Source organism: Protopterus annectens, chromosome 9.part0 (assembly GCF_019279795.1).
Source record: "Protopterus annectens isolate FY-2018-M chromosome 9.part0, PAN1.0, whole genome shotgun sequence".
NCBI classification, from domain to species: Eukaryota; Metazoa; Chordata; order Ceratodontiformes; family Protopteridae; genus Protopterus; species Protopterus annectens.
The window spans coordinates 154,074,989-154,088,971 of record NC_056743.1 but is presented as its reverse complement, the minus strand read 5'-3'; the positions used below and the strand labels follow the sequence as shown (position 1 = coordinate 154,088,971).

The 13,983-nt window shown below is 39.7% G+C and overlaps 1 protein-coding gene across 1 annotated transcript in view; it reads left to right on the top strand.

The window, feature by feature from the left end:
• The window catches only part of LOC122810860 (high choriolytic enzyme 1-like), a 160,352-nt gene extending 149,464 nt beyond the window's left edge, over window positions 1–10,888 (top strand). The window contains exon 9 of the mRNA XM_044082412.1: window positions 10,646–10,888. Coding sequence (XP_043938347.1) covers window positions 10,646–10,647 — 2 coding nt within the window. The 3' untranslated portion in view covers window positions 10,648–10,888. The remainder of the gene's footprint in view (window positions 1–10,645) is intronic.
• The last annotated feature ends 3,095 nt before the right edge of the window (window positions 10,889–13,983 follow it).

Genomic DNA, 13,983 nt, shown 5'->3' with positions numbered 1-13,983 from the left:
AACCCTAGGTCCTGGATGTGTACCTGGACTAGTGGCTTCCCCTGCTAATGACAGTCTCTTTTGGGGCAGTCTGAGCTGCCCACCATGGGTTCCCTTAGATCCATGAGCAGCACTGGATGTCTCTTTCCTGTGCATGTATGTCCAGCTTGCTAGGTATAGGTCTCCCTTCTTCCCCAACTAACCAGATTCTCATGTCCTCAGGCAAAGTGCTAAGGGCTCATCCCTTCACCAAAAGGTCTGCCAGCCCTTCAAAAGGGGTGACCTGACATCAACTCACCCACCTATGAAAATAAGTTCTTAGTTCAGCAATATATTCACACACGCTTTCATCTGCCTTGTGTCTGTGCTCTCGAAAGTTTTTCTATAAGCTTCAGGTGTTAACTTAAAAAAATTCTAGCAAACAATTCTTTACAACATGATAATTTAAGCAGTCATTATTAGACAGTTTGGACATTACAGTTATAGCTTTACCATGGGGTAAGGGGGTCAGGAACTGTACCCAGAGCCCTTGATCAACATCATACTCTTTATATACCCTCTCAAACATATGAATGAAACTATCCCCCTCTGTAAATTGTGAAAGAAATGTACTGACCTTTGTTGCTTCTGGGGTTCAGTTAGTCCCTTCCCCATTACCTCCAGGACCCTGGACAACAGTCAGCATCTACTTTGCATGTTGCCTCTGCCATTCCTTCTCTTCAGCTTCCAGGCATAACACTTCATCATTTTCCTCAGTCTTTAGATGCCTCAGTCTCTCTGCTGCCTCTATTTCTAAACACTTGGTCTCTACCTCAAGTCTCTTTAACTCCAGATGCATTTTTAAGTCCTCTGTGGACAGGTTGAGCTGTCCATTCTCTGAGAGTTGTACATCCCCACGTCCAGTCTGATTGTCCTCCTGGTTGCTATTCTCTGATGCAGTTGTGACTAAAGTTGCAATCATGTCTGCTTTAGTCAGGTTGGCATGCACCAGTCCTTTAGCCTGGCACATCTCAGCCAACTGGCTCCTTGTCAGCTTGCCATACTCCTCTGCTGACATGCTTACCTGCTCTCCCTGACTAAGCTAACAAAAGAAATAAAAGAATTGTGATATGAACTCTGAATGTTCACTGAGTGGCTGATTTAGAGTACAAAAACACCTTCAGTGATCACTGTACACAAGCAACAGGAATTCAATATCCACACCACTTCAAGCCAATTAATATGTGATGTGGCTATCTCACCACTATCAAACAATTAATATGTGATGTGCCTATCCCACCACTGCCAAACAATTAATATGTGACACCCCTGCACTGGCCCAGTAATCAAGGAGCCTCAATCATCACCACTAGCACCAGCGAGGGACGTGCACATTGGGAGGATGACAAGTACACATACAGTAAAGTACAATTTCCCTTAGCACACAGAGATCACAGTCAGTCTGGGGCTGGTATCTGCCTCATTTTCCATATCCCCAATAGGACCCCCACTGGCACATCTTTGGGGTTAAGATCTCAGCCGAATGGTCAAGCCAAAACTTCCAGTACCCTCTCTGTTGAATCAGTGCTTCGTGTCCCTGCCGAAGTAGCTGACATGCACACACCTTGAGATTTGATGTATAAACAAACACACAGACACTCCTGGGGAAGGCTGGCACAGGTTTACTGGCTATGCCCACTTCTGCCCAGACTATAGGGTAGTAATCACTGCCACCAACCACCCTTTATCAGCTACTATAAGGCCCTTCCCAAAGGGTGACCAATTCTACTGGGTTATGTACTATTATCCAAATAAGTGTGACCAAACCTTTTAAGGCTATTTAGAAGTGGTCTATATAGTGTCACCGAATGCATATGCAAGTACCCTAAGAACTTAAATATCTCTAAACAAACCAGCCACAATTAAAAGGTTTAAATATAGTAAATATATTTAATAATAAATAATAAAAACATTAGACAATAGTAACTCAACAATAGCATGGATATGTTGAAAATAGATCTATGACCACCTGTAACATGATGAGCTATAACAATATTATAATAGCTACAAATGAAAAACTATGCTGTGACGTAATTTATATAGACTTAACTTCAGCATTTGACAGGGTTATACAAAAAACACTGATAAATAAATTAATACAACTAGGTATTGGTGTACTCTTGATAAGATGGATTACTGCATGGCTTTCAAATAGGACATGACAAGTATCATACAGCAACCGGACAGGTGAAATCCCTAGTTACAGTCAGGGTGTCCCTGCATGGCTTTCAAATAGGACATGACAAGTATCATACAGCAACTGGACAGGTGAAATCCTTGGTTACAGTCAGGGTGTCCCACAGGGCTTGGTCCTAACCTTTTCATCTAAGGTGTTCTACAGTCTATATGCAGATGACCTGAAATTAGGTAAACTGATTACAAGTGTTACAGACATGGCATGTCTGCAAAATAACTTGATTAAACTGTCCATTTGGGCACAGGAGAACAATATGCTGATTAATACATCAAAAATTAAGCATATGAGATTTGGGAGACATACACTGAAAGGTGAATATTTAATACAGCACACAGTCATTGAAACTGTATACTCATGTAATGACCTGGCTATATGGGTAGATTCAGGTATACGTATTTCTAATCATATAAACCAATTGGTTAATGATAGTTATAGAACTATAGGGTATATAAAAAGATGTATAAAGTCTAAAAAATTAAAAATAATGAAGTCATTGTTTGTTAGTTACATAAGACCCAAACTTGAGTATGGAATAACAATATGGAAACCCTGTAAGAAGACAAGCATGAGTAAACTGAAAAGACTACAGTGGAAATATACCAAGGGTATCCATGGATGTAAAAATCTAAGTTATTATGATGGACTAAGATATCTGAACTTGTACAGTGATTCTTACAGATATCTAAGAGGAGATGTTATTCAGGTATATAGGGAATTTAGGAACAACTACCTCTGGGAATGTTTGGCACATCAGACTGCGGTGGTGGTGCTGTGGTAGCGTTGTTGCATCACAGTTAGATGCTGCCCGTTCGATTCTCAGTTAGAGCGTCTTCTGTGTGGCCACATGCATGAATGGGTGTTCCTTCATTGAAGGTTGTGCGTTAGGCCCGGCAAAGCCAGCACGTAAAAATCTACTGCCAATCATTAGCGGACCAGAGTTCCGCTGTGGCGACCCCTAACCGGGAAAAGCCGAAAGACACAAACAAACTAGAGAATCATCAGACAACCTGTGTAGAAGATTCTATAGGAATGACAAGTGTACTAACTGGTTCTCTGACAGAGTAGCTGATGCATGGAACAGACTACCAAATTACATTAAAGTAAGCAGTAGTTTAAATATTTTTTAAGAACAGCCTGGACATTGATTATGGGAACAAGTGTTTTGGTATATTGGCAAGCTAGAAGGGCACTTATGCCCAGGCTTGAAATATTTGTATGTATGTATGTATGTATGTATGTATGTATGTATGTAATAACTCAACACAGTGACAACAGAGTTCGCAATCACAGGAAATATTTTAAAACAACATTGCAAGGCAGTCTCAAATAAATACAGAAAACATCTAAACTATATTCTTATCTATCTGTAAGAGAAACACTATACCTAAATCTTACTTACAGAGCCAGGCAAATATCGATGAGAAGTGCTAATGAGAGAATGTTTCTAGGTCCAGAGACAAATACAAAATTCCCAGACTTTCTCTGAGGGATAGTTCTTAAATTACTATCAAACATGTCTGCTGGGTCATCTCAGATTACACAATTCTTTGTCATCTCTGTGTCAAAAATACTTATCCTATAGAAGTTTGCCTGGAACTGGAAGTCGTAAAACAGTTGCACAATTTTACCTTTGAAACCTGTAATTATTTCTGTTTCCAGAGAATAGAAAGAATTTCTAGCTGCAGACATTCTGTCTCTTTGCATTAACTAACTTTACAACACAGACACAAAACTGAGAAAATAAGTTGAAATTGTTTATAAGTTAACTCTGTATGTTCCAACTTCTACCATGAAAACATACATTTGCACAGGCATATAGTGTGTACATATTTGTGCTCTTTTCCGACAGGGAATACTGTGGTTACATTTGTAAGACAAGCATACAAAGCATATTACTATTCACAAATAACAGAATTATTTACAAAATTCCAGCTAGCTGGGCTGGCAGTCTTCACAGAATGAAAATATTGGAAAAAATTAAGAACTTCATGCATCTCAAAGAAGTGGCTGAGGAAAACAGAAATCTGAATAAGAAGATCAATGCTAGAATCAGAGGTGCTGCAGTTAACTGGGACCAAATGGGAAGAGATAAAGGAATGGAGAAAGAAGCTGAAAATTAAACTGTACAAAACAATGTACAACCAATGCTTCTGTGTTTTACTGTAGACCAGACAGTAAAAGAAGAACAGCTGCAGAAGCTTGAGATGATGGACATGAAATGCCTGAGATGGGTAGTAGAAAGTACACTGTGAGAAAGATTAACAAGAATATCACAGCAGAAGCAAAAGTAACCCCGGTTGTAGAGTTGGTCAAAGAAACAGGTTATAGTGGTTCAGGCACACAAGCTATTTGGTAAAGATTTGGTAGAGACAGGAAAAAGGTGGTCCAGACAAGAGATGGATGGATGGATTGCATGAGGGAAGACCTGCAACAGTTGGACATGGCCTCAAAGACAGTAAGAGAGTAGCAGTAAATCAAGAGTTAGCAGCAATCGATACAACACCCTACCCCATCTAAAAGTGGGAAAAGGGTTGATAAAAAGGATGATTGTTTGTGTCTTTCGGCTTTTCCCGGTTAGGGGTCGCCACAGTGGAACTCCGGTCCGCTAATGATTGGCAGTAGATTTATATGTGCTGGCTTGCCCTAACGCACAACCTTCACCGAAGGAACGCCCATTCACGCATGTCACCACACAGAAGACGCTCTAGCTGAGAATCGAATGGGCAACGTCTAACTGTGAGGCGACAACGCTACCGCAGCACCACCACCGCAGTACATTGTTAAAAAGGATGATAATGTTTAGAAATCAACATGCAGAAAATTACAGCAAAGTATAATGCACTTGCCTATTTGAAAACTATTTTTAAATTGCTTTTACTTTTCTTGAATGATCTTGTACATTCTTGGTGAGTATGTGTAAATCATTATAAATCAAGATGGTTTCACTATATTACTGTTCTGAAAATATTTTAATTATCTTCCTGACCAAATTTATGTTGTTATTCATTGTTACGTTTCTCAGAAGTTTTTCTATATTTTTATTAATTGGCTTTTACACATTCATATAAAATCTTTATTGCTTGCTTATTTATAGGTTCATAGGTTCATAGGTTCATACTAGGCTATCTGCCCTAGGGCATTTATAAGCCTAGCCAGAGTGTGTGTGGCTTTCACCACCCCTTAGGATGAGAATACTATACCCATTAGTTTGCTGTGCCTCTGTCCAGCAGTGATACAGAGATGATTCCCGGGGTAAACCTACGATCTCCCATCCACTCGTCAAGATTTCTCTTGAACAGAGTCAGTGAGGGTCTCTGCCTCACATGGACTGGGATTCTGTTCCATAGTGTAGGGAGTCTCTGGGTGATGAATCTGTCCCTCCAGCACGTCCTATTTATATCCGTGTTGAGGTTTAAGTCTCTTGCTCTCGTGGCTCTGGTGGATTTGGATTTTTTGAGGTGGAGCATGTCCATTAATTCCTATTTGGACATGGCCTTGTATGTCAGGCACAGATCACCTCTGAGCAGATGGTATGCGACTGAATAGAGCTGGAGTTTCTTCAGTCGGGCATCGTATGACATATGTTTGAGCCCCTTTATCCTTTTGGTGAGGAACTTTTGGGGTCTTTCCAACTGCTGCAGGTGTCGGGTAAGGTACATTCCGAATGGGGCGTTGTACTCAATCATTGGTCTGATAAGTGAAGAGTACAGGGGTACAATGACCTCTCCTGATCTGGATGTGAATCCCTTCATGATCAGGTGGGCAATGTAGAAGGTCTTCCTAACCACTTTGGCAATGTGAGTGTCAAAGAGAGGTTACTGTCAACTAGGGTCCCCAGGTCGCTGATAACTTCTTCCGTGTTTAATGGATTACCACCTATGTGGTAATTAGGGGTTACCTTGTTTTTCCCAAAGGGTATGACTATACATTTTTTTGGCATTTAGCTTAAGGCCATGGCTCTGGCACCAGTTATCCATTTCTATGAGACCTCTCTGGAGGATGTCTGTGTCTGATGGAGTGTCAATTTTGGTGCCCAGTTTGCAGTCATCTGCAAATTTTGTCAGCCACAATCCCCTATGTTTGCCTGCACTTCAGAAAAATAAATGCCGAACAAGAGGGGGCCCAGGACTGAGCCCTGTGGGACACCGCTCGTGACCGGCTTAGAGTCTGACATGGCACCAGCAACTCTAACCCTGTGTGTTCTGTCCTTGAGCCAGTTTGCAACCCATCTTGTGACATATGGGTTTACATCTAAGCTGGTGAGCTTTTCTATGATGCCCAAGTGGGGTATTGTGTCGAACGCTTTTGCTAGGTCAAGGTAGGCTGTGTGAACTGCCTTACCCTCATCAATGGCCTTAGTGACTGTTCTGAAAAAGTCGACCAAGTTCAAGAGGCAGGATCTGCCCTTGACAAAGCCAAATTGGGTAGGATCCAGTGTCTGTAGGTCCCCAATGTCTTTATTTATGAGTTCCATTATGATCCTCTCCATAGCTTTGCAGACAAGGCTCGTCAAGCTTATGGGGCGGTAATTTCCAGGGTCCGTAGAAGCACCGCCTTTGTGGAGTGGGACCACAGTTGCCGTACGCCATTCTTTGGGTGCGTATCCTGTAGTAAGGCTAAGATTAAACAGCAGCCTTATGTGTGGGTTTAGTTCCTCATTGAGTTCATGTAGCACACAGCCAGGGACACCGGCAGGTCCCACTGATGCTGTGTTTTTTGCTTTAGAGAGAGCAGCTCTCACCTGGGCATCTGAGATGTTTGGGAGGCTAGACTCTGGTGGGATAGATATTTCTCCTTTTGGGGGGGAGGGAGGGGAGAAATTTGCACTGAACCTGTCTGCCAGTATGTTGGCAATGTCTGTGGGTTCAGTGATTTTTTTATCATTTTGGACTAATTCTGAGCATATCTGGGAGTTTCCACCCAGGTTTCTAACATAGCAAAAGAAGGCTTTATAATTGTCTTTTGTGTCATTAGCGATTTTTCTCTCAAAGTTGGCCTTGGATGATTTTATGAGTGATCGTAGTTTTTTGCTAGTATTGATCAGAGATGCCTTCCCTTTTAGGGATTTTGCTCTGTCATGTAGTAGCTTTCTCCTCTTGTTGTAGAGTTTGTTTATGGCTGGAGTCCACCAGACCGGCCGCCTGCCTTTGGTGGAAAGGGTCTTGATTTTATTAGGGATTGCTTGATCCATACATTCCTGGAGGTGCTCGTAGAAGGCATTTGTAAGGGTTTCAGCAGCGTGGGTTGTGGTTTCCACTGGCTCGGGGGCCTTGAAGGATACCACTCCAGTCCTAAGAAGTGTGAAGTTTGCTTTTGAGAAGTTCTTCACTGTGGTCTTTTGCTGGGGTGGGGGTGGGATGTGGATCTCCAGTGAGATTAATTTATGGTCTGATCTCACCAATGAGGGATATACTTCGGTGTGGAGCATTTTGTCCCCATGTTTGTGATGATCAGGTCTAGTATATTTTCTCCTCTTGTGGGAATGGTGACTAGTTGTTCCATAGCATTTGAGTTTATGAACTCAAGGAACCTTTGGGCTAGGTTGTTGGGGCTTGAGTAATGTTCCCAGTCTATGTTTGGGTAGTTGAAGTCACCCAATATGATGGTGTTTGGAGAGACATTCATACTCTTCAGTGTCTTCAGGAAGGCTGTGTGGGTTTCCTGAGTTTGAGAAGGTGGTCTGTAGCATGTTACAAACTGTAGGGCAGTTTTACCTATGGTTAATTGCACCTGGATGGTCTCCGATGCATCGTGCATTGCCACTAACCTGGAGGTGTGGGTATCCTTTATGAATATGGATACTCCCCCTCCTTTTGTGGTTCGGTCCAGATTTTGAGGCCGGAACGCATGATATGAGGTATAACCTGATAGTGCTGGGGTGCTCTCAGGAGCCTTGAACCAGGTTTCAGTCACAGCACAGACATCGATGTTCTCCATACTGAGGAGGGCTTCGAGGGCGTGCATCTTGAGGTTTAGACTTCTGGCATTGAGCAGTATTACCCTTAGTTTTTCTCCATTTTTGTTTTCTAGGGCGGTAGGTTTATCATTTGAACCTTGCCTAAAAAAGGCACTATGGGGGTGGCAAGAGCCTTTGCCAATATCCGGAAGCCCAGGGGTGACAGGTGCAAGCCGTCCCTTGCGAAGCAGCGTGGCTTGTCAAGCATGTCATCCCAGGCAGACAGACATTGGATCCCCTTAGAATGACACCAGTAATTAAGCCAATTATTAAAGCTGATCATTTTGCCTCTGTATTGTGGCATCATTCTTGGTGAGGGTAGGATACTGCTCAGGGTCAGGGTCATACCGGCCTGGGCTACATAATCTGAGAGCTCCTCTATGTCTCTTTTCATGTAGTCCAGGGAGGTACATCTCAGGTCGTTCACACCGGCATGGACAATGACTGAGTCATACTTGTACTTGCTGTGGAGTGACCTGAGTGCTTGTGTTATGTGGCGGATTCTAGCGCCTGACAGGCAGCTTACTGTGATCTTTTCCTTGTTCAGTCTGGTGAGTGGGACGTCAGTGTGTCTGACTATGGAGTCACCTATAACAAGTGTGTCTGGCATTGTGTTTGGCCTTAAGGGCTGTGACTGTTTAGCACACTGACTTTGAGAACTATGTGTTGCATGTCTTATGTCTTGAGGTGGCAGTTGCTTGGGTGTCTGCTTTGGAGGCCTCTGTAGTTTTGGTAGATTTTTGATCAGTGCCTCCGAGTATGTCTTTGTGTGTTTATGTGTTTGTTTTGCAGTTGTGATAGTTCTATGTGAAACTGGGTTTGTGGTGTGCGTGGTTTCCTTCTCCTCCTGTCTGGTCTTGCCAGTCCTGAGTTGAGAGAGCTCAGCCTCCAGTTTGGCTATATAGTTGCATCTCTCACATGTATTTGTGTTTTGTGGGAGAAGGAGTGGGTTGTCTGTGTACATGAGGCAATTGTAACATTGCCTCAAGATGCCCAGGTTTACCAGCTGAACAGGAGAGGATGCTAGCAACTGACCCTTCGACATGCTAGAAAAGGTGATAAAGTTTGCTGTGTAACTGAGTCAGAAGGGACCTATAGGGAAATGGGTACTCAAGGGGATTCTAGGCTAATGTAGTACTTTGTTTAGTATACAAGTACTTTACCTATATAAAAATGCTTTAGGAGCAAGTGCTGAGCTTTACCTATATAAAAATGCTTTAGGAGCAAGTGCTGAGCTTTTGAGATAGAGAATAGACTGTTTAGATTGCAAGTAGAGAAGTTCTAAGGGAAAAATTGAAAAGCAGACTTTACGGAGCCAGACATTTATTATTTATTTATTTATTTATTTATTATGTTTGGTGTGTTGGTGCACAGAGCATTTTCAGCCATGACCCAGGCCACTGTGGCAGGTACACATTTCAAAACTGAGTTAATTTTGTTAGACATAACATAATACTGATAGATCATACTAGTAGAAATATACAGGCAAAACATAATAACTAGCAATGGCAACGGACATAAATGAGAAAACAGCATATTTGTAATAGTAGCATCTTATCAAGGTAATGAAGCTAAAATTCTATAATTTAGAAGTACATGACATATCATCATAAGGTTTGTAATATATTAATGCTGCCTGATTATGCTTCAAGTCAGGCTTTTTAGCTAATGTCAAATTCAATCATGTTTGTTATGCTTGCATGTTTATTCTGCAATTAAATGATTTTTTACAAAAAAAAGTGTTCAATACTTTCAATGCCAGTCTTTTTCTCCACTGGTATGCAAAAATGTAGCACACAAATTTCAGGATCCAAAGCTTCAAGTTTTCTGCTAAATTATCTTGCAGGAAGTGAATTTGTAGTGGTTACAGTTGGACCATTTTTAAACTACAGATTATGACTCTGTACTACTAAATGCATAAACTGTCAAAATTAAAACTATTTATTCTTTTTTGTAAATATATTTTATCACACCATTCTCCATCTATCATTTGAATGCTTGTCAGGATTCTCAGTTAAAAAAACAGACACTGTGAATATCCTTACAAGCTTTGTAGTGTATTATGTTGCTTTCTTGAATGATATGTAAACATGACATATAACTTCCTGAAGCTAAGCATTAGAGTACTTAAAGATATATAACCATTATGTTACAGTGAATATGCAGTGTTTACTGTTGACACACCTGTCTTTGGGATTGCTGTCCAATCTGATTTTCTATGACTGTTTTGAAACTCATTGTTCAATGTCTGTAAAGGGAATTCAAATCTGTATGAATATAACCCAGTGGGATGGGTTTGCTAACAAACCTTTTGATCCTGGCATAAACTGTTAGCATTTTACAAAATTCCATTTAAATGCAGGTTACTCTTTATTACAGTTAGCATGATATTTGTATACTCAGTTTCTTTCTTTTTTTATGCTCTTTAACTTCTTTGTACATGTTAGACAATATTTTTTCTGTTTTATCTGCAGGAATACCCTGATATCACTGGTAACAAATGGAGTCATCTCTTGGACTGTAGAGTACGCTACTAACAGTGCTTTCACTCATTACGAGAAACTCACTAAACATGCTTTATGATTTTCACCAGTACTTTATTAAGCAGAAGGATGCATATCTTTCAAGACTAATGAATATTGCTATTCATTATTTTATGGCTTCAATTAATAAACTGATATTCTAGCTTAGCCTATAAAAGATATTGTCTCGTATTTGTTTTAATAAATGTAGTTAATAATAAAATAATAAAATGAATGAAATATCAATGCATACTTCATTTTTGTTGCATTTGTAATTCATTGTTAGGGTCAATAGAGTTTCTTACTACCGTATGCAAAACTTAGTGTTATATATCATTTTATGTCAACCTCAACATCATTTCATTCTCTTAGTCTTTCTTTAGCATACAAATAAAAATCAATTTTTTTTAGTCATGCTGAAAACCAAAATATCATTATGGTAGCCGTGTATACAAATGTTCCAATTACTTTTTGCTTCTTGTTACCCTCACCATCACAATATAAGTAATTATATTATTCATTTTTGGTCATTGTCTTAGTTGAGTATAAATAACGCTGTTGGTTCTATTCCCACTCCAGGTGATTGGATTGCACACACTTCAGTATGGCATAAGGGGGATGCTGCACTCCTGAGTGTGTCATCCTTCATACAAGCTGTTAAACTGAAGCCCCATTTTCTTGAGTTGGTGGTAGCTCAAGTGGACATAAAAGTCCCCATGGTACCTATTAAAAAGAGTAGAGGTACTTTATTGTTATCAAACCAGCTCAAATTTGAAGAAACTTACACATTTACAAGTTCATGAAAACAAGAAAATGTTTACATACCATTAGCATATGTATATATACCTTATGTTACTTCTTCTCACAGTGGAATGTTCAGCTGTAATAAATGTGTAGTGTGTCAACAAAAAACAAAAAAAGAGGTAGAAACAAGCACTGAAAGTGCAAACTGAAACCAAAATGAAGAAATCAGCACTCAGGATGCCCGATGCAGCTCCGAAAAGCCAGTTTATTTAGGTCACAGTCAAAACAACGAACCACACATTAATGCCCACAATTAAAGCTCCACTGTGATGAAATGCTTTGAGAGACTGGTCAAAGATGAAACATGTCTAGTTAGTAATCCTGACAATAATGGAGATACCATTTTCTCTGTTTAGAAATACATGAACTTTAATTTGAACACCAAGTAAAAGGTGATATGAAGTAACCTAACCCCACACCATGATCCTCCTAAAGTGGCAATCTGTCTGTAAGGCCTCATTTGAAAGAAAACTCCCTGGGCCATATCCCAAAAGAGTTGTTCTCAGTGTAAGTCTACCCTGCTTCTGAAAGACTTGCTTGCATAGTAAGTGACTTACTTCAGTATAAGGTCTACCTATAAACAGGCTTTCACCAGGGAGCAAGATTCCAAAAGGCCTACTTTCGGTATAAGTGGTCACTTACACTAAGTATAAGTTTGTTTAAACAACAAACTGTCCATAGTCCAAAGAAAGTATGACAACCATTTCAGGCCTATACTTTTCCTTCTCAAAAGTATTAAAATTTCACAAGGCAGAGATCTTTGAAACTGTTTAAACTGAAACTGGATTAATTTTATGAGCTTTACATTTTATATGTATGCACTAATAATTAAGGTTATTTCATTCAGCTAGCAAAAACAAGGCATTTATTTCTACCTTTTCAAAATTAAAATTAAACAAAGCTTACTTCTGAAAGTATTAGCTTTTAAATATACTACCTCAAATTTTAGTTAAACTTTTATGAGCTGAATACCAGGACAGCAATGCAAATTTCTTAAAAATGCACTTTTAGAATTTCATGTTATTTATAACAGTCTAGGTCAATTTATCTTCTGAATTTCACTAAGGGAACATGTTCACTAAAATTAATATATTAGGTCATGTAATTCAAAAATCTTTTAATGTCTTCTCATACATTTTAAGTTTATAATGCTACTTTAAGACAGTATAAAATAGTTTATTTAGAGTTATATTAGCTCAGCTGAAAACTCGTTTATACTGTGCTACAAGGTATTTAACAGTTTAAAACTGAAGTTCATTTTGCTGTCTACAACAGTTCTCGCCTTTATAATTTTGTACTGGATTTAGCAAGTATTATAATACATGTGCATGATGTTTCCCCCTTATCCTCTAAATGGGCCTTAACCCTTTCAACTGTTCAGCTCTACTATCCATAGCACTCCTCCATATAATGCTGCAGAAGGGAGGTTTGCTTTTTAAGCTATGTTTCCTTTATGGACTCATTGAAACATTCCCAAGCAGGAAGACAATAAGAACAACAACAGAGGTGCTGGATTTTCCTTAGGAAATTTAGATTCCCTTTTGACACAATGAAATGTGAAGCAGCAGACCTCTGTAACTGTGAAACCTTGTAATTATTATCAAGTGATGTTTGGAGTGGAAAGGGTTGGGGGGGGGGGCTGTGCCCTCTGTAACTCCTTGTAGAGGCATCATCCTCTCACTCTTGCACTCTGTATATACAAATTCCAGAATCACTGCTCTGAAGAATTGGTCTGAAAGGGCTTATTGCCCCTTAATGTAGAACCCTGTCCACTGACAAATCTGAGCAGTTTCACCATGTCTCCAGTATGCTCAAGGAAGTACATCTAAGGGAAGTATCCCCTTTACATCAAAGGTTTGTTCCCACTTCCAAGGTGATGTGAATGAGCAGAACCTTTCCCATCTCCCCTATTGACCCAATCTTGTATTGCCCATGATTCTAATCATGTACAGGTCACTAGCAGCACAGGTGAACACCCTGTCCCTCTGGTAATGGACCAGCAGAGGCCAAAGAATGTTAAGTGGCATAATTTGATTGCATAGTAGGTAAGATGGCGAGCATGTGATTTAGACCTTCATACAATCTGATTAAATAAGAAAATTGAAAGGAAAGCAATATGACTAACATGTAATTACTAAACAATGAAATGATCACCCAACTACAAGACCCAACAAATGTAATGGCAACCATTTAATGTAAGCTTCACAATAAGAAAAGCTGTTTCAAAGTGCCATAGAGATAAATAATTAAAGATATTGTAACAATTGTCATAAGTAAATTTAAAAATTCAAGTTCTGTGGAGCTAGACCTGGTGGTCTTCTATACAGAAAAAAAGGACATTCTAAACATTATCAGTCATGTTAAACAAAATGCCAGCATATTTCTATTTATAATGACAGCCTGAAATTGTACCAATTCACAAAAGAAGGGCAGTATTTCAAACACAAGTAATTTTGGATTCATCAACCCAACCAGCATGTTATGTA